The 27,895-nt window shown below is 41.9% G+C and overlaps 1 protein-coding gene across 1 annotated transcript in view; it reads left to right on the top strand.

Moving 5' to 3' along the window:
* The first annotated feature begins 1,187 nt into the window (after positions 1-1,187).
* Positions 1,188-27,895, top strand: part of CNTNAP5 (contactin associated protein family member 5) — a 1,008,111-nt gene continuing 981,403 nt past the window's right edge. The window contains exon 1 of the mRNA XM_070476362.1: positions 1,188-1,816. Within this exon, the coding sequence (XP_070332463.1) occupies positions 1,735-1,816 (82 nt within the window). The 5' untranslated portion in view covers positions 1,188-1,734. The remainder of the gene's footprint in view (positions 1,817-27,895) is intronic.

Here is a 27,895-nt window from a genome sequence, read left to right on the forward strand (position 1 = left end):
ATCATTTACTTACAAGTGAGAGGACCTCGGAATTCTCGCTCTAATAAAATAAGGGTGTCGCTAACCCAATTCTCATTCAACTATAGATTAATAATCCAATGACGTGAGTCCAGCTCTAACCAAAAGCACAAGGCTGACTTCAGGATTCTTGCAGAAGCTGCTTGAGTCCCAGCTCAACCTCCGGTAGCTGTGCAGATGGAAGCTGAGGACCAAGGTTTGTCCGGAGTCAACAGTAAAATAAGTCTGCGTATTTGTTACTGCTGGGAGAGGGTGGGGGAGGGGGAGGAGAAAGGAGACATCAACTTCCTCTGAAGTGACTCCATCCCTAATACGCTCAAGTAGAAATCATTATGGCTCCTCATTTTGTTATGGTTTGACAGTTTTCTGACAGCTTCCAGTTAAAAACAAAATAAGCTGATTTTGGTCAAGCAGGGGTCGCACAGAGTCGGACACGACTGAAGCGACTTAGCAGCAGCAGCAGGAGGAGAAACCCCAGTTGTAAACTAGAAGTCAAAGATGAAACCAGGGTTTCTAACAGGGGGCCTTTAGGAAGAAACCAAAACTACTATTTCCCCATCTTTTAAAATTTAAATCCAATCCAGAGAAGCTTTCAGACCTAGAATCCTATGAGGCAACCAGGACCCCCACCCTGACTCGCATCTACCACGCCCGATCTGTCTTCCCCTCTCTCTCAGATGCCAGGAGCCTCCTGGGCTCCAGAGCCCAAATCACCAGACACCTTGCGGTACTTGCCCAGAGCTACGTGCCAACAGCGAGGAGGGAGACGCAGACCTGGTCCGCCGTGAAAGGATGAGCCAGGGAGGCGGGAGCTGGGTGCGGGGTTGGGACCACGTTAAACCGCTAGATCAGAAATCCCAATATGACCAATGCCAGTCAGCCTTCCATTCTAGAGAGCAAACCCGGGGCAAATTCAATCGCGTAATTCAATAATTCAAGTCTTCCCTCGCCTCTTAAAAAAAAAAGAAAAAGAAAAGCATCTCCTTGTCAAGATTTCCAAAGGAAATTCCCTCTTGCTAATGCGTTCTGTCTTCCAACTCCTGTTAGTATCCCTTTAGCATCCGAAAACCTGGTTTAAATATCAATGCTTTCCAGCATCCCCCACGTTGGAGGGGCAGGGAAGGAGGGGAACCAGAGAGACCGAGGCAGAGATGGAGATGTGCGGTCCCTCCCCGGTCCCCTCCAGGTAGCCTGCGCGCACCGAGGCGGCGGGCGGTCGGGGTGGAACGCGCCGGAGCGGGGCGAAGACCCGCCCAGGCTGCTCTTATAGGAGAGAGCCGGGCGGGCCTGGCCGGGGGCGGCGCCGCGCGCCCCACTCGCCTATAAGGAGCTGTCCGCCGCCCGGGTGCTGATTCCAGCTCTAGAGGCTCGCGAGGGGCGTTCGGCTGTCCAGCGAGCTCGGCGCCTGCCTGGCTTTGGGTCGGGTTTGCACCTTTAAGGAGCGGGCACGAGGAGGAAGGGGCGAGCGAGCAAGGGAAGTGCAAGCCAGCGGCAGTTGCGGGGACGGCAGCTCCGTCGGCACCTCCGGAGAAGCCCCCGCCTCGGTTTCAGTAGAGCGTTTGGACAAGGGATGGAGTGAAGCCGCCCGTGCCTCTCCACGGGGGGGGTGGGTGGGGGTCAGACTGTGCAGAGAAGAGAGAGAGAGAGAAAGAAGAAGCCGCGGCTGGCGCCTGCGAATTTGGAATTCGATTGGGAGGGACCTCTTACTCGGGGGAAATGGATTCTGGACCACGGCTGACCAGCGTTTTCACTTTGTTCTTCTCCGGCTTGTGGCATTTAGGATTAGCAGCGGCAAATTGTGAGTACCAGGAGCTTGGGGCGGGTCGATGAGGTGGGAGACCCTGGCGTTTGGAAAGACACTCAACTGTCCAAGCGTGTTCAATTGTGTCTGCTCTGAGCAGAGAAAAGGGGGGGAAATGCTGATTGGTGTGTTTCTGTTGCTCTAACCATCCCAAAAGTTAGCAGAGCTCGAAGGAGCCAGCCCCTCTGGATTTTCTGCCCTTCTTTCCGAATCGGAAAGTTCGAGGGAGAAGGGAAGATTTTCTTCCCTCAGCCTCTTGCCAGCTCCGCGTTCTCTGCCTGCCTGGTCTCAGCCAGAGCTTCTCCCGGGAAGGGTCCCCGATTCGGGCTGTAGGCAATAGGGGCTGATTTTCCAGACACAGAGATGCTCCCAGCCACCGCACTCGGTGACAGAGGCTCCTTTCTGAATGCGGCTGCCTCGCTCCGATTTGCAGCATGCCCTGTGCCTCCCGATCCATGGCTCTCAGCCCTTCCCTAGGCAGAAGGTTCCAGCTGGGATACCTTGAGACCAATGGTCGTCCGTTTAACAGGGTTGGGAGTTTGGGCCTGAAAGTCATGGGCCGATGTAGTCAAACCACAAGATCAATGGCTGCCCCTGTTTCAGGAGGAAGAGCTTTGATGCACACTCCACCCCCAAAATCTCTGTGCCAAAGAACACATAATGAGTGTGCACTCTGCCTTCCAAGCTCTAACCTCGGCAAGTGCAGGGCATTTAATTTAATAGGCAGGAAAACTGGACACCTGGGGATCCGCCACCTGCACTGTGTATTTAAAGAACCCAGTTAGTCAAACTTGAATAAATTGCTGGAGCCCTCAGAGGTGCAAGCTCAGTCGCTCAGCTGCAGAGAAAGGGAAGTTTTTCCAGCTCTGGAAACTCCTAAATGAAGAAAGAATGCAATTGAGCCATCTGTGTTGTTTCCAAAGATGGTTTATCAAGTTTCCTCAAGGTTCTGGGTTTCCTGCCTTATCTACTAGCTTCATCATGAACCTCAGTAATATCTAAGCAAATTCAAACTGTTCTGATACTTTTTTCTTATTTTCGTGCTGTGAACCATCACTTCTGGAGAAGAGTAGGAAGGCCACTTATTACTTACAAGTTTCTCTACCTCACTCTCCACCCTCTTGATCCAAACGGTTCTTAAGAAAGAGATACTCAGTACCTCAAGGGAAAACAATTGGAAAATGTTTACTGATAATGATCCAAAGCTGACCCAGTGCTCCTATCTGGGATTGGAAGTTTGGCGGATCTGAAATTGAGTTAGTGGAAATGAATTATAAAGATTTTTGTTAAAGTCTGTATTTTAAAGGTATGCTGAAGAGGTCAGCCTCTTTAAAGGGGAGGAACCAAAAGGCTTTAGTTCAGAAATTATTTCAGAGAATAGGTAAGGACAGGATGGAATCTAACGTTTCTCTCCTCTTTCTCCTCCTCTTCTTCCCACACCCTCCTGCTCCTCCCCTCTTTTTTTATTTTTTTTTTTTTCTTTTGTAAGTAAAACTGTTCCCCTGGTACTGTAGAAAAACATCTACGTGGTTCAGTGAGAGGAGGTGAGGCAGGGTGCTGAGTTCTCTCTCGAACTCCTAGAACACTAGAGGTCAGTATTGTCCTAACGATGCAAAGGCAGCACAACACCTATCTGAAAACAGTTAATATTTTGAAGATCTACGAAGGAAAAATGAGGAATAAGTGTGAAATAAATAGAACATACTCTATAGGAATATGGTTTGGGCTTCCTTATGTAGCATCTTAAGAGCAGAGAAAAAAAGAAAAAAAAACAGAGAATGAGTTTTTCTGTAAATCAACTGAATTATAGTTAATGTTACAATAATGTTCATAAAACCAAAATGGTATGAGCTTAAGGCTCATGCTTATCATTACTGATGCAGCAATAAAGCTAATTCTAGGCATTTAAAATAAAACCTTGTGATAGTGAGCTTTAGTATTTCATCACTGACAGTGTAATTTCCCTATTTCCAATCAGCATTTCAGTTGAATGCATGCTGCTTGCTAAATATTTGGGGGTCGATGATCTTAAGCAATAATGTTAAATGCTTTTATTTTGTCAAACAAAATGTATTAATTCAGTGAACAATAGAACAGCACCAGAAAATTACTTTGAATTCAGTTCTGGTGGTCTTCCAAACCTGTGATGCAGAACCTCTAAGAAAAAAAAAAAAAAAAAAAAAAAAAATTCCACAATTCTTCCAGACTTCTGTTGTCCACATATTTAATCCATTTATTATAGTGTTTTTGTTTACTTTTTAGCTACAATCCATTACCATTTATATGCACATATTGGCAAAGAGAAATCTTTAAAATTGTCAATTTTTGTAAGTTTATAGATAATTTGGAGGATTTTCCCCCAGGATTGTTATTTCTATATTTTGAAATAATACTTCAAGTCATTTGTGACAGTACTCTTGGAAATGGATTATTTACCCAAGATGCTCCATGGAATACTTGTGAACTTTGTTCAACCAAAAACAACTTTTAATTGTTTCTAATCTTCTGGCAACAATTTATTATTGCTAGTGCTGTTTATGTGTGTTTAATTTTCTCATAATCTGACCAAAACTTGGGCATTTAGCTGCAAGGGGAAAATGAATTCTTGCCCAATTATAGATCTCATAAGTTTCTAATTAAACAAAATTAAAATAAAGTCAGGTTAGAAGGCCAGCTGCAGTATAGATAATATGAAACTGTGAGAGAACGTAATTACCAACCAGTAATAAAAACTCTGGAAATTCCCCCATTTCAGATTTTCAGGATATTAAACAGCTACAGTACTTCCTTTGGGTTTACCCTGAGGGAATTAGTTAATTTCAAATATAGATATGATAGGCCAGTGTTAAATGAAAAAATCATTTTACATATAATATCAGCTCCTTTGACATAAGAAGAAATGATGTGACTTGATAGATGGTTAGAGTATAGGAGTTCTAGCCCTAGTTATGCCTCAGCTAAGATGCCAAACACCCATCAGGTGATGCATCATTTCTGCTCTCACAGCTCAGGTATAAAATAGTAACTGAGATATGTATCTACTCCCAAATAGAATAGCAGCTCAAATTTTTACAGAGGAAATTCTTCAAACAGGTACGTTGAAAGACATGCTTGCATTCAGAAGACAAGAGGAATGCAGGGACACTTATAGGGTCACTGTTCACTTTATTTTACAATAATTGGATGTTATGTGATTATAAAGAGACTTAATTCTGACCAGCCACTTGGATGATCTCTAAGCATCTTTTCTCCTTGTGGCTACGTATTAGGTCCACACAGATAACAGACAGGAGAGAAAAATCGAAAACTCTTTACTCCTTTCATCACAGGCAAAACTTTATCGAAAATATAGGAAAATGTCAATCATATTCCTAAAGATCTTCAAATAAAGAGACACACTGTACCTTGAGTTTTCTGAAGCTTATGCACAAACCCAATCAATACATAGTATTATAAATAAACAAAGACTAGATTCTTTTTTGCAGGAAAGTGCCATTTACTTTTTTGTGGCATTTACATTACAGTCATCAGAAGTGAAAGAAACATTAAATTGCTCACTTGCAAGAGTCCTGAAGATGTTCCCATGGTTGAATGGGCTGGTCGTTGACTATCCATATGAATTATTTTCCCTTTCTCTCTACATAGTCCCCGTCTCCAAACCAGATTCACATTTCCACAACTGGAAAACAGAAAACCTGGACTAGCAATTATCATACAAGGGTATATAGTTTAAATAAAAGTCAGTTTCTATAAGAATCACCTTAACTCACCCCCATGTCTTATTCTCATTCTAATGAATGACTGACAGTCTTCTAAATTGCAGTTTTCCTTTCCCAGCTTCTCTTGCCTTTCCTTTCTTTAATGGGACCCAGTTTTCCTCTATTAGATTGCTTTATTTTTCTGTGTGTGTCCATTTGTTACAAAACAAAATAATGTGATGGCATTAAAAATATTCCTAAAACTTCTGTTTTAGTTGGTGAACAAAAAGCTCTTTATCTTGTATGCCAGAACTCTGCTGAAATATGACCTATATATACAAGCCTAATTATCCTTATCATGTAGGACAGTGGGGAGATGGTCTAGTTACCTTAAAGGTTAGAGTACAATCATTCATTCAAAAAAGGCTTTATTTTAAAGCTTCAGGGTTCTCATTAGACACTTCTGGGATGATAGTACTCCAAACTGTTAAGCAATTATACTTAGAAAAACAACATAATAGAGTTTTAATTCCTACTAGCTGCTAGCTGCTATGGACTTAGTATCTCTCAGTCCATGTGCTGGGTTCATGCAATTTGGCAAGGAAGCACAGCTAGGTAGACTTTATTAAATCCAGTTTACAGATGAGTAAATTTAATGTTAATAGACATTAATAATTTTCCCAAGATCATAAACTCAAGGAATGAAAAAAATCAGGATCTGGACCTGTATCTGTCTATCTTCAAAGATCATACTCTTTACAAGATATGAAATTAATCCCCATGCATTCTGATGGGGTCTGTGTGTGAGCATCTCAAGAAAGTTGCCTTGGTATCTCTGTAGTTAGTCTCTGCAGCTCTATCCATAACTAAGGTCATGGAGGCAGCTCTTTCCACCAGAACCAGCTCCTGAGCTCTACCTTCAAAAACAACCAAACAATTGGAATCTACATTTGATGCAAAATGCCAGACATTGCAATAGTCAAAGATTGGAAGCCTTCTTTCTGGATGAACACCAGATATTCTGTTTTTCTTTTACAAGTCTCAGTTTAAAACTTGATAAGGAAAGGGTGTAGCCTTGAAGATGTGATGAAGACGTGGTGTGTGCAAACACACGTACATACCCAGCACCATAAAAGGCACCTCTGTTGGTATTACGTCTTGTAAGTCAACAGATGTCAGACAAAACTATTAATTAAATAGCAGGCATAAGCTTCCTTTCTCAGCATTGGGCTGGTCCTTAGCAGGCTCTGCCTAATACTCTAAATTTTGTACCATCCTCCCATATTGTCTAATTTCCAGTTTCTGGAATTCCACATTCCACAGACAAACTATGCTTTCTCATGTTCCCTTGTGTTTATTGGCATATGTCTGTCTACTCAGTTTAGAATGTCCTTTCACATTTTTTATCTTCTGTCACTTTCTCCATCTCCTCCCCTGGAAAACATACACTTTCCCCCGGCTAGGTCACATGTCCCTGTATCACTGCGGTATTCCCATGGCAATCCCCGTCCTTGTCTCCCCAACTAAACGTGCATCTCCCTGGTTATCATATTTTATCTGAATATCTATAGTCAGTACCTGAAACATACGGATGAGAGAAGAAGTGAATGGGTTCCAACTAAAATTTTTCATTTCTAAACCAAGTTCTTTCTGTGGTCCCACTACTAGAGTCTTTTGAAACGTATTTTTTTTTTTTTCCCAAATAAAAAGTATTACTTATTCTAGTTCTGGAGATGTTAAGAAGGTGCTAGAACATGCAGTTTTTAAGTGAAAGAGCAGAAGTTTAGATCATTGGTTGGACTTGGAGCTGAAGAGTGGGCTTCTACATTTACACAGGGCTACACATTTCCATGAGTTCATTGCTAACATGACCTTATTTCTATGTCAAATGGCTCTTTGTTCCTAAAAGAGAACATCTTCCCATTCTTTGACCTTAAAACCAAATTTGAGCTGATTTTATTAACTTGCTTTTGCAATTTTTAATGAGAGTTTTCTATATACTCTGAAAATACACAGATACATAGTGATATAAAAATCCTTCTTCATAACTCGGTGTTCAGTATAAAGAAGAAATGTTTAGATTCTATTTAATGGGGTTCTAGTCATAAACTACTGTAAAGATCTTATCTGATTACAAACCTACAACACTGCCCTGCTAACATAACCCTGAGTGACTGATGTCATCTTCTTATGCTGTGGTTGAGAGAAGATTTAAGTGTTACGAATTTGTGTGTGTTACTCATTTGAAAAATTTTGTTGAAGAAATGAGTCCCCAAAAAAAGTTCTCTTTCTTAAAGTCAGGTTTTCCTATGAAGCTGGAGGAATAAAGATGCATTAAAAGATAGAGGCCATGACCTCAAGGAACTTTAAACATGAGCAGCCAGCAAAATAAATCTTTAATCACATCAAAGTGATAAATGCTATAACAAAGGTAAGCACAGGTGGACATCTCAAACTGGCTGGGGCATGGATGCAGGCTCCCTGAGGGAAACAGAATGTAGAGTCAGACTTCCCAGCTGGGGAAAGAAAGGGAAGTGTTAGAGGCTTTTTGTGTTGTAGTAATTACTTGCATGAGTGACACATAGGCCTACAGATAGAAGAAGAAACTGGATAAGTAGGTAAACATGGGAGTCTTTGATTTTTACTGTGAAAACTACAGAGGGTATTCAAAATATTTTGAACATGTAATTAAATAATACATAATCAGATTTTTGTGTTTAAAAAAATCACCATATGAAGGAAAAATTAAAATGAGTGAAGGCTAGTCAAGAAAACCAGTGAAGAGCTTATTACAATGACACAGGTGATGATTAATAAGGGCCTACGGAGGAAAGTTTTAGAACCTGGAAAGGTCGTAAAGAGTCAGAAAGAAAATCATGAGCCAAGTAAATTCAAAACCAAGGAATCTATGAGCTAGTAAACTCACATAAGGCACAGATTTGTGGTTAAAATGTATTTTATTGCTGCTTCCATTGTTTTTGACAAAGGAGAACTCGAAAAGGTGCTCAGTTCTCTGAAATGAAGTTCTTCTCAGGGAATACCAAACAAGCACGCTCTCAGTGCAGTATATTTCATATTTGCATGGCACCATAGAGCGCATGCTGTCTGTATCCATCATCCTGATGCATCTCGTAGTCTGTAAATTGTGCTGGTTTTTGTCAGCAGAGTGAGAACTAGTCATTATGGAAGGAGCAATTAAACCTCAACCCCCCGCCTTCTCATCCCCCTGGCAGGGAGGTAAGCCAGGGGTCATAACTACTACCAGCGGCTGCTCCGGGGAAGGAGAAACCGGGGAAGTTGGGTGGGCCGGGTTGATTTGCCATCATTGGTAACCGATTTGCTGGCATAAATTCCACATCTCTACATCTCTAATTGCTTTTGTGCATATTCTAGGGGGTTGATTAATGCCATCTGTTCCTTGAATCAGCTGAATTGATTGAGTTTTAAAGAATGACAACATGAGTGTTGAAGATAGAAAGTGAAGGAAAATGCCAAAACATCCCTTGTGGTGTATATTATTTTTAACTATCCACCTTTGGAAACAGATACAGCCTTCTGAAGACAGTCCAAGGCAAACAGCAGTTTAAAGAGATTTGCCCACCAGACAGATGCTTGTAGGTGTCAGTCTAGGCCGCTGTTCGCTGGATACACACGCTCAGTCCCCTCTCCTCCACCATCCTCCCTCCATTGCCCTTTTCCTTCCTCTCTCCCCCACTCCTCTCTGCCATGTGGCCACGTATTTTGGGTAATACCATTGGCTTTTCCCTGATTATGTTAAGATGTGAAAAGAGGGGAGAAAGACATCTGTTGCATTCTGATGCTGCCTTGCTAAATATGTAGGCACAGTCACCAAGTGTGAAACCTCCCATGGAGGCCTATTCTAAGAGCAGTCCCAACAGAGATCTACCAGCCTCTGCCCTGGGGAAAGCCCACTGAATTCCGATACCCCACCTGTCTGTCTGCAAACAACTCTTCTACTAAGTCCGTCGGCCCCTGAGTCTCTAGACATGAAGGAAAGCCTTCTGATTCATAGAGGAGGCTTAAGACACAGAGCTTCACTGGGAGAGAAGATAGAAGAATTTAAACCTGTACTGAACTCCACTTGACTAAGAGAAAGAGAAGAAACACTTCTAGAAGAGAGAGTCCGGTGTCTGAAGGATGGAGACGATGATCTGAGTTGGGGAAGGGAGAGCAGGAAGAGTGTCCAGTGTCCAAGACAAGCGTCACCCACTTCTTGATGTTGCCCAGGCTGACCCTCTGTATTGCAAGGGTAAAGTGCTGCAGGTGGGCAATCGGGAGGTGATAATGGACAGTAGAAAGGACACAGGCTCCACAATTCTGGGTCGATGTGACTCTCGCTCAGGATTTCCTATGGATACTAACATGAGCCTTGTAGAGTCAGGGTCAGTATAACATGAGTTACTCTGTATAAGACACACTTGACTCGTTATTATAATTACTAATGAATCCCAACATGGATTCTCTCAAAATCAGTTACAATAGTAATTGGGCAAAGACAAGAACATTTCCATTCCCAAGAAAAGATGGAAGGGCTCACTCTCCCTTCATCAGAGAGCTGAGTAACTGCCTAGGCAACGGGAAACTCGCTCTCATTTCTCTCGGATGTCAGAGGGACCGTGGGTAGAATTGGTCTCCGCCTGACAGAGACCCAGGGCTGTCTGTGTTCCTCATGCTGTCTTGCTAAATATGCAGGCAGAGTCACCAAACATGAAACCTCCCATCAGGGACTTTTCTGAGGGCAGTCCTGACAGAGATCTACTACCCACTGCACTTGGGGAAGCCCACTTGGGTTCTTTCAAGGCACAATCAGGTGTGATCCCTGCTTCTGGGTTTTGGCCAGTGAAATGCTTGCTACAAACCTCATTAAGGAAGTGGAGAAAAGAGCTGCCTCTAGAAAAGAATAGAGCACATCCCCTCCAGAAAACCCTGGCAGAAGATGTCAGTATTAGGGGAGAAGCATCCTAGAACAGACCGTGAGAGAAAAATCAGTGAACGTGAGCAGGAATATATGTAGTGTTCCTAGCAGCCTAAGCTCTGAATTTGCAGGAGACTTGAGCAGATGGAAGTTAAATCTGCAGGTCAGGAGAGCTGTGCTTTCCTTCTGGCTACTGCTGAAGCCTCCTTTGGTGAATCCTTAGTTCAAGTGTTCTTCTGCTCTTGTAAATGTTGGGTTAAAATTGGGAGCTGCTACAACACCTGATGGATTATAAATGCTAATCAATCTTCAAGTGCACCATTCATTCATTCATTCAAAAGTACTTATGAAATGCCTCCTGTGAATTTATTTCTCTCTATAGTCATGAAAACTTACTGCCTATTGAAAACCAGTTGATGGAGGGAGAATTGGATTGGTGTCCATATAACCCAAAACAGCAACAACAAAAAGTAACAGTAACTTCAAATCGAAGCCATGGCAGTGGGGTCCTCAACTCCAGTCTTGCTCCGTGTATTAAGCACCTCTCTTCTCTTCTGAGCCTCTTCTCTCTGCTTCCTTATCTTCAGCATTTCTTCCCCTTCACTCTTAATTTGCCACCTTTCCAAGCCCTTCCTTTTCTTCCTTCCACCTCCTCCCTCCCTTCCCCATGTTCTTCTACTCCTATCCCTTCCTCTCTTCTCTACCCCTCTCTCCCCTTTCAATCTCCCTTCTTTCACTCTGCCTGTTTCATTTAATGTTTAGTAAATGATTTTTTAGTTGTTTACAGCCAAGGCTAATGCTCTTTAAACTTTGCCATTGAAGTGCTGCTTGCCAGAAAAAAAAAAAAAAAAAGAGTGCATAGAACCCAGGGGAGTCTGAGAGCTTAGCTTCATGTGGTTGCTGAAGCATGTAATTTCTTGACTTTCTTCTTAAACACTCAGACAAATCTGCATTCCATTCCATATTACATCCATGTGTAAACTGCAGAAAATATATTTTCCCACAATCTCTGGTTAAAAATTGATGAACAAAATTGATTTACTTAACCCATGACCAAGGGCCACATACACTCAGGGACGCAAGTCTGAGCTTTCTGGCTCTTTATCCCCATTTATACCTTCTAGGATTCCTGTATGAAGAAGTACAACTTCCCTGCCTCACCTCTCATTTTGGAACAGGTAGCTTCCTTTCTCATTAAATGTGATTGGTCTGTGAGCTGCAAGTTATAACTAATCAATAATGAGAGGTGAGAAGAGCTTATCGATTCACATGAGGAAAGGAAACCCACAAGCCTGCTTGATGCACAGAAATGGGACTCTCGGGGGGTGACTGTGGGTCAGAAGTCTGCTCAGCTTCACTCAGTCCGTGCCCATGGCAGTCACCTGGCAACGTGCTCCACATCCACGGAGCTTACTTCTGGGTAAACGAGCTCTTCCAGGTTACAGGATTGGGGTCAATGAGGGCAAGTTTTTTGCTTGTTTGTTTGTTTAAGAAAATTGGAAGCAGGCTGAGCTTACCAGGATATTAAAGGAGAGATTAATGCTTCTCCTTCTACAACAGTAGGAACTGTTCAACAGCATCACAAGAAATGAAACCACCAGATTTCATTCACCAGATCAGAAGGTGTGAACATTAGAGATGAGAGATAAAGTTAAATGATATGCTTCTTCCCGGGCAGAGTTTCCAAAGATACAGTTCATCCTAGTGGTGGTACCTGATGGGCTCATTCTAGTCCTCCCCACAGTCTGATACAATAGTTATCATCCTTCCCATTCTAGGACAAACAAGAGCCAGCTTGGACAGTCAGGTGATTTACCCATGATCAAATAACTTGCATGTGGCTACGTTAGGATGATAACCTATATTTCCCTGACACGAGAGTCCATATCTTTTTTACACACTACCCACTGCTTTCTTGAACTCAAAGCTAAGGCTGAGCTACTCTTGAACTTGAGATGGTCACCCTTGCAGACCTAGTCTTTCTCTGTGATCCAGGGTCAGAAAAACCTTATCAGTCTAGACCTACAGATTTCTCCCCCTTGCGTAGGTCATCTTATTCTAACTTTGCTGGCAGCACTTCCCCCATAGCTAGAAGTCTTTGAGGCACATAGTTTCCTGTTTCTGAAAGTTGACCGTCTTATTCACTAAAGCTTAAACCATTAAATAGTGCTCTTGAGGAGCCTGAGATGAGCCCAGTTTGAGTGCATCTGTTCCTGTCTCATGCTCCCTAGAGACCTTCCTCACTAATTTTAATGTTTTCAGCACTCCATCATACTGTAGCCCTCCTAGATTTTATCAGATGGATGTTCTGTTTTTATTTTTGATTTTTTAAAGTTGCTGCTAATAAGATAACCCCTATTTGCGACGTTTAGATCACGCAAGGATTGGACTACATTGAGATCCATTCTCAGTCTTTGAAGTAAGCTGCAGGGTTCACCCTATATCCAGCTCCCAACCTCTTTCCCCCAGTGGGGATGGATGTGAGGGAGGGTTTTGAACACGCACATGCTGAATGACATTATTCTTCACCGCAGATGCGGTCCCACAATGAGCACTGGCTCTGTGGGCCTCAGAGAGTCTGCATGGCAGGGCGCCAGCCGCTGGGTCCAGGTCCCGTCATCACCGTCACGAGGACAGCCAGGCCAGGGCAGTCTGTGCTCTATTCTCCAGCTCCTCTGCTTCTGTCCCTTCCACCTGAGCCGTTGTTTAGCTCGGTTGTGAGATCTCTGTCTCCTCTGCTCTGTTTTTCAGCTGTTTTCTTGTCTCAGCAGAACTCCTTGCTTAGGTTTAAAGGGGCTGAGCAGTTTGTTCAACGGTCAGCATCCTCACATTTTGCTTCTCTTCCTCCAACCGTAGAGCCATCAGCAGGGACACGGAGTATCCCGGAGTCACTCACACTGGGGCAGTGAATCAGAGCTGTGTTCTCGCTCTCCAAAAGAAGGAGCGCTCCAGGGAACAAGACCTTAAATGCTTGAACTTATTTTAGGAGGAGAACACTATGGTTTCCAAGATTAAATCTTATGTAGAATTTGTATGTAAAATAAAGTGCACAGATGGCAGCTTTGTGGGATATGGGGAGAGGAGATGCAAGATCCGATCACTCAACCTACTCTCCTCTCCTGATTCTTCAGGAAGAAGCGCACAAAGCCTCCTGCCTTGCCAGTAACTGTAGGGCTCTCCAGGTTTATTCACGGAGAAGTGGTGAGGCGTATGAAGGTTTTAAGGAAAACTAGGGGTAGTGGCCTCGGCGGTGGCCAACACTCGGCCACTGTGCTGCCGCAAGGCCGCCCAGGGCATTTGTCACCGTAGACGTGCTTTCGATTTTCTTGCAGAAAGAGGCCCTGGAGTAGGAAATTGCAATCCACTCCAGTATTGTTGCCTGGAGAATTCCACAGAGGAGCCTAGTGGACTATTACTGTCCATGGGGTCACAGAGAGTCAGACACGACTGGGCACACACAGATAAACACATACACACATTCTTTCATAGATTATTTTCCATTCTGGTTGTCGCCATCCATTCTGGACATTGAATATAGTCCCCTGTGCTATACAGTGGGACCTTGCTGTGTATTCGTTCTCGACAAAATCGTTTGTATCTGCTGACCCCAAACTCCCAAGCCATCCCTCTGCCACCCACTGCCCCCTTGGCAAGCACAAGATGGTCTCTGTATCTGTCAGAATGACCATCGTTAAAAAGCCCACAAATATCACACGTAGAGGAGAGAGCGCTCCTCCACTGTTGGTGGGAATGTCAGTTTTTATGGCCATTGTGGAAAACAGTCCCGAAACTAGAATTGCCGAGCACGATCCTGCAATCCTGCTCCTAGGCATATATCCAGAGAAGACTAAAATTAAAAATGACACAGGCGCCCACTTTGACCTTTTTAAAAAGCTTTTCGGGTTAGCCACACAGTGAATAGCTGCTTGATAAACTGAATTAAAGCAGAGAGAGGCTGACGGGCGCCCGAGCACAGACAGCAGCCTGCGCGGGGGCCGCAGGGGCAGACGCGGCGCGCGGTCCAGGGCTCTCTCCACAAGCTGCCTCCCTTTGACAGCACTCCAGGGAGAAACCGACCTTTGGCTCCAGAGCCGAGGCCGTCTTAGTGAAGGCGACTAGACATTTTGACAATACACACGTGAAGTTCAGCTGTGCCCCGTCTGGATTCAGGCTGAGCTTCTGGTTCTGGCGGGAGTGTCGCAGTCACCACGGGCATGCACATTTCCTTAGTGTACCAGTCACTAGAAAATCACGTTGCCTTAGATCGACGCTGCACGTACGTATGAGTGACCTCCAAATGCTCCTGCTCTCCATTCTTTTATTCGTTTAAATTGGACCCATTGCTTTGTTTTTCTTCTTTATCTCTTTGGCCATGCTCCGTGGCCTGCAAGGTCTTATTCCCTGACCAGGGATTAGATCCAGGCCGTGGCTGTGATGCACTGAGTTCTAACCACTTGGCCACCAGACAACTCCCCACTCTGCATTCTCAATAGAATTCAATATAATAAGTAATTTATGATGCTATATGTACATGCATATATATGTGCACACACAACTATATGTATAATAAATTTGAGATATTATTAGTTTTCTTTCATGGTTAATATGCCAGGTACAATTTTACATGTGCATGCATGCTATGTGAACTGTTTATTCTGGAAAATGTAAAAATTTATTATCCCCCAAGGTCAATATTGACTTGGGTGTCACCTCTGTGAATATTTACCTCTCTAGATAATGAATTGAAATGGGCATTTGGATGGAAATTAATATCCATTTATTTTCTGAAATTGAATGTGTTTTGCCATGAGAATGGATAAATACTGTTGGGAGGCATGCAGGCCTCCAGTGGCCCACTGTGGAGACCCTGTTTAAGCATAGTGCTCGGGAAGCATCCTTTGCATTCTGATTTACTTTGGTCGGGGGATTTTAATAGTTCTTTCACATAATTCTTTTACCTAATGGACAGAATGCAAAACTTCAAATATATTCAGCTTGGCATTTCAGTAACATAATCAGGAGATAATGATACTTGTGCATATGGGTAATAAGTATACATGGAATTAATGAGCACTTTAGTTTTGGGATTTATTTAGGATAAACTAGTTACCTGAGAAACACAAAACTCCTTCAACAATAATTTAATTCAATGAAAAATACAGGGAGAGAGATAAAATTGCAAAGTGTTTCCTTTGGTTTTGAGCTATTGACTTAATGGAGTAAGGGAATGACTTAATGCTTTCAAAAAAATTTTTGATGTGTCGAGTGTTTTGGAGATATGAGATGTATGCCTGTGTGTGTATATGTATTAGTACACTGCTTATGTCTTTCTTTACAAAAGTCAGTGCCTCACACATATTCAGGCATCTTTTAATATATCAAACTAATTTGAAATTCTTTCTTAAATTGTGAGTCTACAATAGAGATATTTCCTGTTGCTCCTCCCTCACTGTTTTATTAACCTCAGATATTGAGTGGCAATATATATATTTTTGGCTTAAAAGAGCTGATAATACATTTAAATAAAAATATAATTATGACAAGTGGCTATGTTCTGTTATATATGCACAACAAAGTGTATGCTTTTCTATACCAATGTACACACACATTGCATTCTTGGTTTTGTCCTTTATAAATAAGACAGAGTAGCTTAGAGGCCATGTCAGCAAATCTTTCCTAGCTGTCAATGGTCAGATAAAAGACCTGGACTTAGGAAGAAAATATCATAATTAAGCACAGGCTGTGGCTTCATAGTTGAGAGAGTAAACCACTGTGGAAACTCATTAGTAAAGTTAATCTGACAAACATCTGAGCAAGTGAAACAGAATCAATTTGAGGGGAGAATGGATGACTCTAATGGTGCTTTCACCGTTGCTGATATGTTGTCTGGGATAAAGATGTTATGTTTTCTATATAAATATCTATTGTTGGACAATTCAGTTTGACTTATTGGATTCCTATAGATAAGTGTTGTGTGGCTTTGTTGGGGAAATGATGTTGTTTGGTATGTGAGGAAATAAAAACCCCTCAGTTGCTAGCCAGTGGAAGTCTCATTTTATACATCATCCAAGTCACATCCCACATCAGAAGCACAACACCTCTGTTCCCTGTGCTGGGAGGTGTGATTACTGGAAAAAGCCAAAAGACATCGGGGGTTTTCTGTCCATATTTTCATTTACGTGTGTACACACGTGTGCTCAATGTCAATTAATTTAGCTTGGGCTTCTCTTTTAAATCAGATGATACCTGGTGTTAATCAGTTGTTCTCAGCTGGAAGTGACTTTCATCCAGGGGACATGTGGCAATATTTGGAATATACATCCTCTATTTTCACAACTGGAGGTTTGCTAGTGGCATCCAGGTGTTAAATCCAGGGAAGTTAGTATAAGCTTTCCTGGTGGCTCACTGTAAAGGACCTGCCTGCCAAGCAGGAGATGTAGGTTAGGTCCCTGGCTCAGGAAGATCCCCTGGAGAGGAAAATGGCAACCCACTCTAGTATTCTTGCCTGGGAAATCCCAAGGATGGAGGAGCCTGGCAGGCTACAGTTCACTGGGTTGCAAAGAGTCGGATACAACTTAACAGCTGAACGGCAGCAGCAGAGATGTTAGTACACACTCGGTGATGGACAAGAATGTGTCCCACAATAGATAACTATCAGCCTCAAAGGTCAAGATCGTCAACATTTGGGGAACACTGAAGTTCTGTCAGTCATTTATGGATCATCATGTATTAATTCTTAAAGATGCCCACATACATACACATACACTTGACTTCCTTCTAACATCTAGTCTTGTAAAAAGATGCTTATACTAGAAGAAGAGAAATAAATACATATCTGCTCCTGATTTTGTCACTTACTGGCCACGGGATTTTGTGCTCATCATTCCACATTTTTCTCAAATAAGGATGATGATATCTGCCCTAACGGCTTTGCTATTGTGAATAAGAAATGAAGTAAGGCACGTCTTTGGAGAAGCTGTACACATATATTTTTGATGTATTGATATTTATTAGAATTTTTATTATTTGCAAAAGTCATATTCTAAATGAACTGTCTAGGGACTTTAGACATATAAGGGATGACAGGTGTGCTGTGGGTACAATGTAAAGAAGGATCAAAGGGATGTGACCTGGACTAGGAGCTGCCAAGGTCAATTTCACACCATTTTTCAGGTTTTCTAGTTCCTTTGTGGTTCCACTTTCAGTTTTATCTTGAAAAGCATCTGGTCAGGTTGCCTTCAATAGAACACCATGAGCTGTAGTGCAAAAGCTTAAGTATTTTATATTTTATAGTAAAGCATTTTCTATTTATCATTTTTTTCCTCTTCATGGCCCTCTCACCCTCCAATATACATATATACGTGAGAAGTTCTGGGATGAAATGAAAGGTGCCAAAGTGGCCAAGGCAGGTGTTTCTGAGGTGATATAGCTGCATGGCTCAGGAAAGGCCATGAACCATTCTCTTCAGAATACAATTTCTACCCCATTTAGCAGCTCAATGACCAGTTAGATAAGGGCCTTAGCTTTGATTGCTTATCTGCTCCAACCTAATCTTTGGTTTTTAGAATCAATTAAAGCAGAAATACAGTTTTTGTCTTTTCAATAGAAATGGGATGGCTGACCTTGGCCTCTACTGAATTTCTGTTTTTTCAAAAAGGCGGGTTATAAAAGGCTAAAGAATTGGGAAAGGGACCTTTGAAGTTAAGTGGTCCAGCCACAGCCTGAAAAACCTGTAGAGATCTCCACATTCACTAAATGTATTCCTCTATTTGGCTACTCCATCCTACTTCTTATAAGCATAGAAATATGACTTCCCAGGAGAGCTCACTGTCTTCTGCAAAAATTGTCAGTAGCGGATCCCTCCTTCTGCTGTACCTGATTCTATTTCTCCTCTTAGCTTGCTTGTTGGACCATCCCCAAACCACCAAGGTTCATGCTTCTTTATCATGATCTTCTTCTTTGTTTTTTGCAAATACCTGAGAACAACAATCCCAGTTCTCTTGGTCTTCTTATCTCTTCTTTTATTATTTTGACAACATAATTTCTCTTCCTCTGACATCTCACCGTCGTCTGCCCCTGTTTTGTACTTATACTACTTTGTCAATGATGGATGTGTACAATATAGCATTCAGAACAGAACAATCATTCCTCCAGATTGTTCTTCCTGACTGTGGGGACCACAGCGTAATGACCATAGGGAACCCTGGGTGGCAGAGGAGATTTGGGAAGGTCTTACAACCACATGAAGCCTGAAGTCTGAGATGAATCAGATGGATGCCACCAAAGAGCTGTATTGCTTTAAAGGCCGTTATTGTCTCTCTTTCCTCCCACTCACTGCTTTCACTTAATTAGCCATCAACAGATATAAATGGTTCTCCTCATTTTGCTCAAGGATATCTTGCAAAATTTTATATTGGCAGTTTTTACTAAATTAAGTGAAGCAGGAACTTTCATCTTCCTTCTGTCTACACAAATCTTCTCCGTGGTCCAGTTCCAGCCCTTTCTTCTCTAGTCTTAATTATTTTTGCTCTCCTCTAAACCCTTAAAGTCTATACCATATAAATTACATCTTTAAGCTATTAATTACATACTGCCTTTCCATGGCTTCTGTTTTTCTTTTCATTCAGAATTTGTCCAATTATAATTTAGTATAAATAATTACATTTTCTATAGTCTTCATATATGTTACAAAATATTATATTATATTGGTTTATATTAATGTAATATAATAGTGATAATAGCTACTGCTATTGACTGTTTACTGTGTACCAGATCTTATCATTCACTTATATCACTGCTAATCTACTCTGTAATCTATATGATTAATATTTTGTAAGAAACTGAGATTTATATAGGCTAAGTAACTTACACTTATGAAGTAACTGACCTGAGATCCAACCCTGGTTTCTGATTCCAAAGTACTGTGTTTTTCCCGGGAGGACAGCATGGTAGACCCTGGAAAATAGCTAAGCTCCTAATAGTTTCCCTGTCTGTCATCATGGATGATAGATGGCAGTTGATTGGAGGAAATCACATCATTTCACAACATTTTTTGAACACCGGTTCCAAACTAAGGACTGCTTTTAACCTTTGGTGAAAACACATGTTCAATGCCTAAACATAGACCAAAGTGAAATACAGGCCAGAGCTTTCCCCCAGCCTGGGGACCCACCTCCCCAAGGCCTCCGTGTGGAGATGATGGCTTATATTTTCCTCTAGTTAGTAGCTCTGCTCTATGCTTTTACTCTTGCTTAAATTCTCTTTACAAAACCCTTGGCTGCTCATATCCCCTCGACTGTCATGATGACGGATGCTGTGAAATGATCACAGCATGTTTGGAGACATCTATCATTCAAGGTAACCTCAGCTCTGAACCCAAGCTTTTCAAATGTAACTTCAGAACCATCCACCCTGCAGAAGTAAGCCACGACAGTGAGGAAACACATACACATGTGCACACACACCCACACCTCGATTTTTAAAAACCCATTTTCCTGGAGCACCAACTTCATTCAAAGGTTAAGAAGTACACATTATTTTATATCAAGGAAAATGCAGATATATTCTGGAGTAGAATTTCAAGTCTCATGAAATATTCAGACAAAAGTTGAAGTTTCAAATATGTCTCTGGCTTCAAAATGTGTATCCAGAAGTTAACAGATAAGGGCTCACTCTTCTCTGATTTAGGGACTCCTTAGGGGGGAAGAAAAAAAAACTGTAAAGAGTATCCCTAAATCAATTTCCATGGGCCTACTGTAATCTTTCAGCTTGGCCTCCCATTACAAATGTCTTTCCCCAAACACTGTTTGTTTTGTTTGGGTTGTTTTACTCTTGTTCCCTTAACACAGAGTCACCAGGTTGTGCTACAACACGGAATGGTGGTACAATACTGTGTGTCTTATCTCTCAGCATCCTCTGATAAAAAAGCACTGTAAGTATATTGATAATAGTGATATTCACTTTCTTCCTATTCTAATCTGAGTTTTTAGACATATCTCCACTCTAGGTTTTATGTCTTGGGAAAGAATGTAGAATAGAGTGATGTTGACAGAAGCCGTGTTCTTCTGCCTGTTTTCCCCACCTATCCCTGCCTTCTCACAGGAAGGAAGTCTTGCCTGAACTCTGCATTAGGACTCTTAAGGAACTCTGTGCTGCGTTTAAGAGGCACTTAATATCCCCTGAAATGCTGCACAAATTACTCTGTGTTGTATGAGCAGCTGTGCATTTCTCTTGGATAAAAAACCTTTCATGTCATCCGATTTCCAAAACACTCAGAAAAGATTTCCAAATGACCCAGAAAAGATGCTAAGGAAAAGACACTGTGAGCCTCATTATCCTGCAGGTCCTCGGGGATGGGAGGAGGGGAAGGTCTTATTCCACATCCCAGTGAGGGTGATTTTTACATAAGTATGTACTAACTGCATGTTCCTTCTCATTCCTGATACCACGGCCATGAGTTCTGGGGGACGGAGAGGAGTAAAATGTGTCTCTCAAAGAAGCAAGGCCATATAGAATATAAAAGACAAGGACAGGGAAATAAACTTTAGAGATTTCACAATTTTTGCCGGTGGCCAGATATGCACATTGCAGAGAAGCTAGAATTAATATGGATGAACAGTTTTATTACAAAGAATAGTTTTTTTTTAAGCTATTCATAGCTTGTCCCCTTGTCCTTCCTGACCCCTCCCCTGCCATCCCTTCACAAAACAGAAAAAGATAGACAAGAACAGCTTAATATCTAGAATTTGCAAGTCTCTGAATATCCACCGGGAAACAGCTGTCCCCCACTGAGAAACCAGCAAACCTTAATCATTTTCCATTGCATTGGAAGAAAGAGGGCTGAGGTATCCATTTTTCCTTGCAAATGCCAGGTGCTTACAGCAATTAACTAATCACACCCCTACCAGATCAAGCTAAAGGGTGCAGTATATTTCATACAAAAACCCAGACAATTGGGTTGTTAATGCTAAGGGGATTCTCTACAGAGATGAAAAATGATGTCGATGAAAAAGGATGTCACAAAGGCAAAAGCATTTTATGTCACCTGAGTAAACCTGTGCCTCATGCAGAGGAAATGAGCTTGATGATGGGCTGAGGAGGAGGATGCAACCATGGGCACACATTTAATTTTTTTAGGTTAATACTGGAATGCCTTAAGATCTCCAAAATAAAAGATTTATTTGATGCTGAAAATTCAAAAATCCTGAAGGATGAGGTTGTTCAAGTCATTCTTTCTCATCCCACCCCGCTTCCTTTCCCCTCTTGGTGTCCATATGTTTGTTCTCTATGTTTGTGTATCTATTTTTGCATTGCAAATAAGTTCATCCATTCCATCTTTCTAGATTCCATATATATGCATTAATATATGTTATTTGTTTTTCTGTTTCTGACCTATTTCATTCTGTGACAGACTCTAGGTCCTTCCACATCTCTGCAAATGATCCAACGCTGTTCCTTTTTATAGCTGAGTAATACTCCATTGTATGCATGTACCATTTCTTTTTATCCATTCATTGGTCAGTGGGCATCTAAGTCATGGGATGGATTGGTAGATTAGGGTGGACATACAAACACAACTGTTTGTAAAATAGACAGCTAATGAGAAACAGCTGTGTGGCCCAAGGAACTCAGGGTGCTTGGTGACCTAATGTGAAGGAAATCCAAAAAGAAGGGAATATAAGTGTGCATATAGCTGATTTACTTAACTGTATAGCAGAAGCTGACACTGCATTGTAAAGCGACTATACTCCAGTTTAAAAAAAATTAAAAAATTAAATCTCAAAGATTTCAAATTAAGAAAATGATCATTCTTCCTCAGTATTGACTATAGCCCAAGAACTGAGTCCTTATCATGGGGAAACAATACTAAGAATAAGGCAAATGACAAGGAAGGCTTCACATTTACATGTACTTATTAAAGATCAAAAACAGTTCTGTTCTTTTTGTCTGTTAGCAGAGTTAATCTTCCTAATAACCCTGTATGGTAACTATATGTTGAACCCTACTTTGCAGATAAGGAAACAGAGTCACAGAGAGGTAAAGTCACCTGCTTAAGGTCTCATAGGTGGAGTATGAAAACATCAGCTCAAGTAGTCTGGCTTCAGGACTCACAATCTTCATGCCAGAGGTTAGCATCATGTTCCTCATTTGACAGGAGAGAAAATGCAGGTAGGTCAGGTGAAGAATTAGCCAAGGTTTATCAGTGATGCACAGAGCTTTGCTTGCACCATATTATTATATTGGAATTCGGCTCTAGAGAGGATATTGGCTCCTAACTCTGCTGTCTCAATCAAGGAGGCAGGAAGGCTATAGCTCATCTGGACTTCAGCCTATCACTGTAGAATATCCCATGACTTGTGGTATTGCCTGATCTCTGTCTCATTTCTCCTGGGTTCCAGGTGAATTCCAGAGCAGTCACTGACTCAAGTATAAAAGATATGCGTGTTAAAAATATTCAGCTCAGTAAATTTTAAAGAACTTACTAACTTTCTTCAGTGATTTGTGGATGGGGCAGCATCTCATCCAGCAAATCAAAAGGGGTTCAGAGAAGCTGTGAGGAATGGAAGATTTTATAGGCAGAAAAAGGAAGTTACTAGCAAAAAGTGGATTGTTTTAGGCAAGGTCATCTTCTTTGGGGGACAGCAGGAGTCCATCAGGTGAATAACTTCTCTAGTGCTGACCAATAACTGCTGACCAGAGACCAGTTAAAACTACATTCCTGGGAAAGAGTGCAATTAGGTTAGTCATTATGTCTTAGTTTGGTGACATGGGCTTAACACAAGTGACTCCACCTTAAGCTTGATATCTCTTTTTTAACAAGATATAATCTCCTTAGCAATCTAAATCCCTCTATAAGCCAACCCCCTCTCACTTTTCAGCCATTTCTTCTCACTCACTTAGAGTGTATTTATCTAGCCCCTGCTGTGTATATTTTATATACAGTGATGGCATTGAGCCAGCCCTTGCCTTCTGACACTGTAAGGGGAGGAGAAATAACTTTTTATCTACAAGTTTAGGTTCTTAGCTGAGATCTCCCTGCAACAAAAGATAAGTCAATAGGATAAAAGCAAACAGAAGTTTAACAACAATAAGCCCCCTTTCTAAATGGGAGAGAGCTGCCAAAACTCAGTAACTCCCTGAAATGGCTCAAGACTTTATCCAAGTACTTTGTTCAGTTAAAGACAAAAGGAAGATGTTGGGAGAAGGACAACTGTGGAAGTTTACCAGGAAAAGCCCAGTAACCAGGTCTTCATGCAGGTTTAAATCTGTGCTTCTCCACTGGTGAGAGTTCTAAAGGCTTAGTCATCCTCTTACTGGAGCAGCAAGGGAAACACCCTTATCATGGAGACTCCCTTTATAAATGCAAGGATCTCATATAGGAGGGTAGGTTCCACTCAGTTTTCAGCGTTTCTCCTCTGTCTCCTGTTTCTTAAAATTGACCAGCTCAAAGAGGCATGATTTGGGGTGGTGCACTCTGCTCCCCTACAACATTTAGAGGTCACGATCCAAAGGTCCATGGAGCATTGCCCTTGGATCACTTGTAATGAGCAAAGTTCCTATGCCCAACACACAGACCAAATAAACTGAAATCTTGGAATTTGGAGTAGAGAAAGGTTTATTGCAGGACTAAGCAAGGAAAATAAGAAGCTCTTTCTCAAAATGCGTGAACTCCCTCTGGTTTAGAGGGAAAAGGTTTTACAGGCAAATATTGGGGGTAAGGTACAGGATGCGTGACTTTCTTCAATTGGGTGGTGGTGAGGTAACAGGGTGCTCAGTCTTAAGTTACCATCCTCCCTCTGACTGGGGGTCTTAGTCTGCAGAAGAACGCAAAGATATGGTTACATATATTTTGTGAGGAGCAATCAGGACCCAGCCCCAAGGCTGTTCTTTTGTTTCTTGGCTGCTACTCTCTAATCTCCTTGTCCTCTCCCTTTCCTGATTAACAAATATTGGAATCTCCCTTTTGGAACTCAGGGAAGGTCATGGGGGCTGAATGAAGCCTGTTTTCTACAAACAAGAAACAGGAGACACGGACACACTTTTGTGCCCAGGAGCCCCACAGTGTCCTGCTCAATGTCACTCTTTGTTTTCACACTTTTCCTGGTTGGTGCCTCTGCTGTGCACATCGTTGTGCATGCACACACACACACACACACACACACATACACACACACACACACACACATACACACACACACACATACACACACATACACACACACATACACACACACACATACACACACACACACACATACACACACACACACATACACACACATACACACACACACACACACACACACATACACACACACACACATACACACACACACACACAGGACTGCTTTGCTTTTCTCACTCACAGCCATTCCCAAGCTTGTGCTGGAAGTTTTCATTTCTCTCTTTTACACAAGCTGTCCTTCGGTGTCACCAATGCCTCCTGTCTGTTTTAACAGATTTCTTGCTGTGCATATTGTTTCTTGTTGTGCATCTTCCCCCAACAGATTTTTCCTTGAAGCTAGAGCTGCTACCTACCCATATTTGTAGTAAAAGTAATTTGACCCCATTAAATTGGCAGCGTGGTGTAGTGAAGGGGCGATTTAAAGACTCGTACAAAACTAGCATCAAACCCGAGCTCTACCATAGGAATGTGATCTTGGGAACCTCTTAATCATTCTTTTCCCTATCAGCAAAGTGAGAATTTGCCTTGATTCATGGACCTAACATTCCAGGTTCCTATGCAATGTTGCTCTTTGCAGCATCTGACCTTGCTTCTATCACCAGTCACATCCACAACTGGGTATTGTTTTTGCTTTGGTTCCATCCCTTCATTCTTTCTGGAGTTATCTCTCCATTGATCTCCAGTAGCAAATTGGGCACCTAAAGACCTGGGGAGTTCATCTTTCAGTGTCCTATCATTTTGCCTTTCATACTGTTCATGGGGTTCTCAAGGTAAGAACACTGAAGTGGTTTGCCATTCCCTTCTCCAGAGGATCACATTCTGTCAGAATGGAAGTGGTCAAATAGGAGATGGCAAGAGTGAATGCTGACATTCTAGGAATCAGTGAACTAAAATGGACTGGAATGGGTGAATTTAACTCAGATGACCATTATATCTACTACTGTGGGCAGGAATCCCTTAGAAGAAATGGAGTAGCCGTCATGGTCAACAAGAGAGTCCGAAATGCAGTACGTGGATGCATTCTCAAAAATGACAGAACGATCTCTGTTTCCAAGGCAAACTATTCAACATCACGGTAATCCAAGCCTATGCCCCAACTAGTAATGCTGAAGAAGCTGAAGTTGAACGGTTCTATGAAGACCTACAAGATCTTTTAGAACCAACACCCAAAAAGGATGTCTTTTTCATTATAGGGGACTGAAATACAAAAGTAGGAAGTCAAGAAATATCTGGAGTAACAGGCAAATTTGGCCTTGGGGTACAGAATGAAGCAACACAAAAGCTAATAGAGTTTTGCCAAGAGAATGCACTGGTCATAGCAAACACCCTCTTCAAACAACACAAGAGAAGACTCTACACATGGACATCAGCAGATTGTCAACACCGAAATCAGATTGATTATATTCTTTGCAGCCAAAGATGGAAAAGCTCTATACAGTCAGAAAAAAACAAGACCGGAAGCTGACTGTGGCTCAGATCATGAACTCCTTATTGCCAAATTCAGATTTAAATTGAAGAAACTAGGGGAAACCACTAGACCATTCTGGTATGACCTAAATAAAATCCCTTATGACTATAGAGTGGAAGTGAGAAATAGATTTAAGGGACTAGATCTGATAGACAGAGTGCCTGATGAACTATGGATGGGCGTTCGTGACATTGTACAGGAGACAAGGATCAAGACCATCCCCACAGAAAAGAAATGCAAAAAAGCAAAATGGTTGTCTGAGAAGGCCTTACAAATAGCTGTGAAAAGAAAGGAAGCCAAAACCAAAAGCAAAGGAGAAAAGGAAATATATTCCCATTTGAATGCAGAATTCCAAAGAATAGCAAGGAGAGATAAGAAAGCCTTCCTCAGTGATCAATGCAAAGAAATAGAGGAAAACAATAGAATGGGAAAGACTAGAGATTTCTTCAAGAAAATTAGAGATACCAAGGGAACATTTCATGCAAAGATGGGCTCCATAAAGGGCAGAAATGGTATGGACCTAACAGAAGCAGAACATTAAGAAGAGGTGGCAAGAATACACAGAAGAACTATACAAAAAAGATCTTCATGACCCTAGATAATCACGATGGTGTGCTCACTCACCTAGAGCCAGACATCCTGGAATGTGAAGCCAAGTGGGCCTTAGAAAGCATCACTACAAACAAAGCTAGTGGAGGTGATGGAATTCCAGTTGAGCTACTTCAAATCCTGAAAGATGACACTGTGAAAGTGCTGCACTCAATATGTCAGAAAATTTGGAAAACTCAGCAGTGGCCACAGGACTGGAAAAGGTCAGTTTTCATTCCAATCCCAAAGAAAGGCAATGCCAAAGAATGCTCAAACTACCACACAGTTGCACTCATCTCACACACTAGTAAAGTAATGCTCAAAGTTTTCCAAGCCAGGCTTCAGCAATACGTGAACCGTGAGCTTCCAGATGTTCAAGCTGGTTTTAGAAAAGGTAGAGGAACCAGGGGTCAAATTACCAACATCCACTGGATCATCAAAAAGCAAGAGAGTTCCAGAAAAACATCTGTTTCTGCTTTATTGACTATGTCAAAAACTTTGACTGTGTGGATCACAATAAACTGTGGAAAATTCTGAAAGAGATGGGAATACCAGACCACCTGACCTGCCTCTTGAGCAACCTGTATGCAGGTCAGGAAGCAACAGTTAGATCTGGACATGGAACAACAGGCTGGTTCCAAATAGGAAAAGGAGTATGTCATGGCTGTATATTGTCACCCTGCTTATTTAACTTATATGCAGAGTACATCATGAGAAATGCTGGGCTGGAAGAAGCACAAGCTGGAATCAAGTTTGCAGAGAGAAATTTCAATAACCTCAGCTATGCAAATGACACCACCCTTATGGCAGAAAGTGAAGAGGAACTAAAAAGCCTCTTGATGAAAGTGAAAGAGGAGAGTGAAAAATTAATGCTTAACATTCAGAAAACTAAGATCATGGTATCTGGTCCCATCACTTCATGGGAAATAGATGGGGAAAACAGTGGAAAGTGTCAGACTTTATTTTTCTGGGCTCCAAAATCACTGCAGATGGTGACTGTAGCCATGAAATTAAAGGCACTTACTCCTTGGAAGGAAAGTTATGACCAACCTAGATAGCATATTAAAAAGCAGAGACATTACTTTGCCAACAAAGGTCCATCTGGTCAAGGCTATGGTTTTTCCAGTGGTCATGTATGGATGTGAGAATTGGACTGTGAAGAAAACTGAGTGTGGAAGAATTGATGCTTTTGAACTGTGGT

Source organism: Odocoileus virginianus, chromosome 13, assembly GCF_023699985.2.
Source record: "Odocoileus virginianus isolate 20LAN1187 ecotype Illinois chromosome 13, Ovbor_1.2, whole genome shotgun sequence".
In the NCBI taxonomy this organism is placed as follows: domain Eukaryota; kingdom Metazoa; phylum Chordata; class Mammalia; order Artiodactyla; family Cervidae; genus Odocoileus; species Odocoileus virginianus.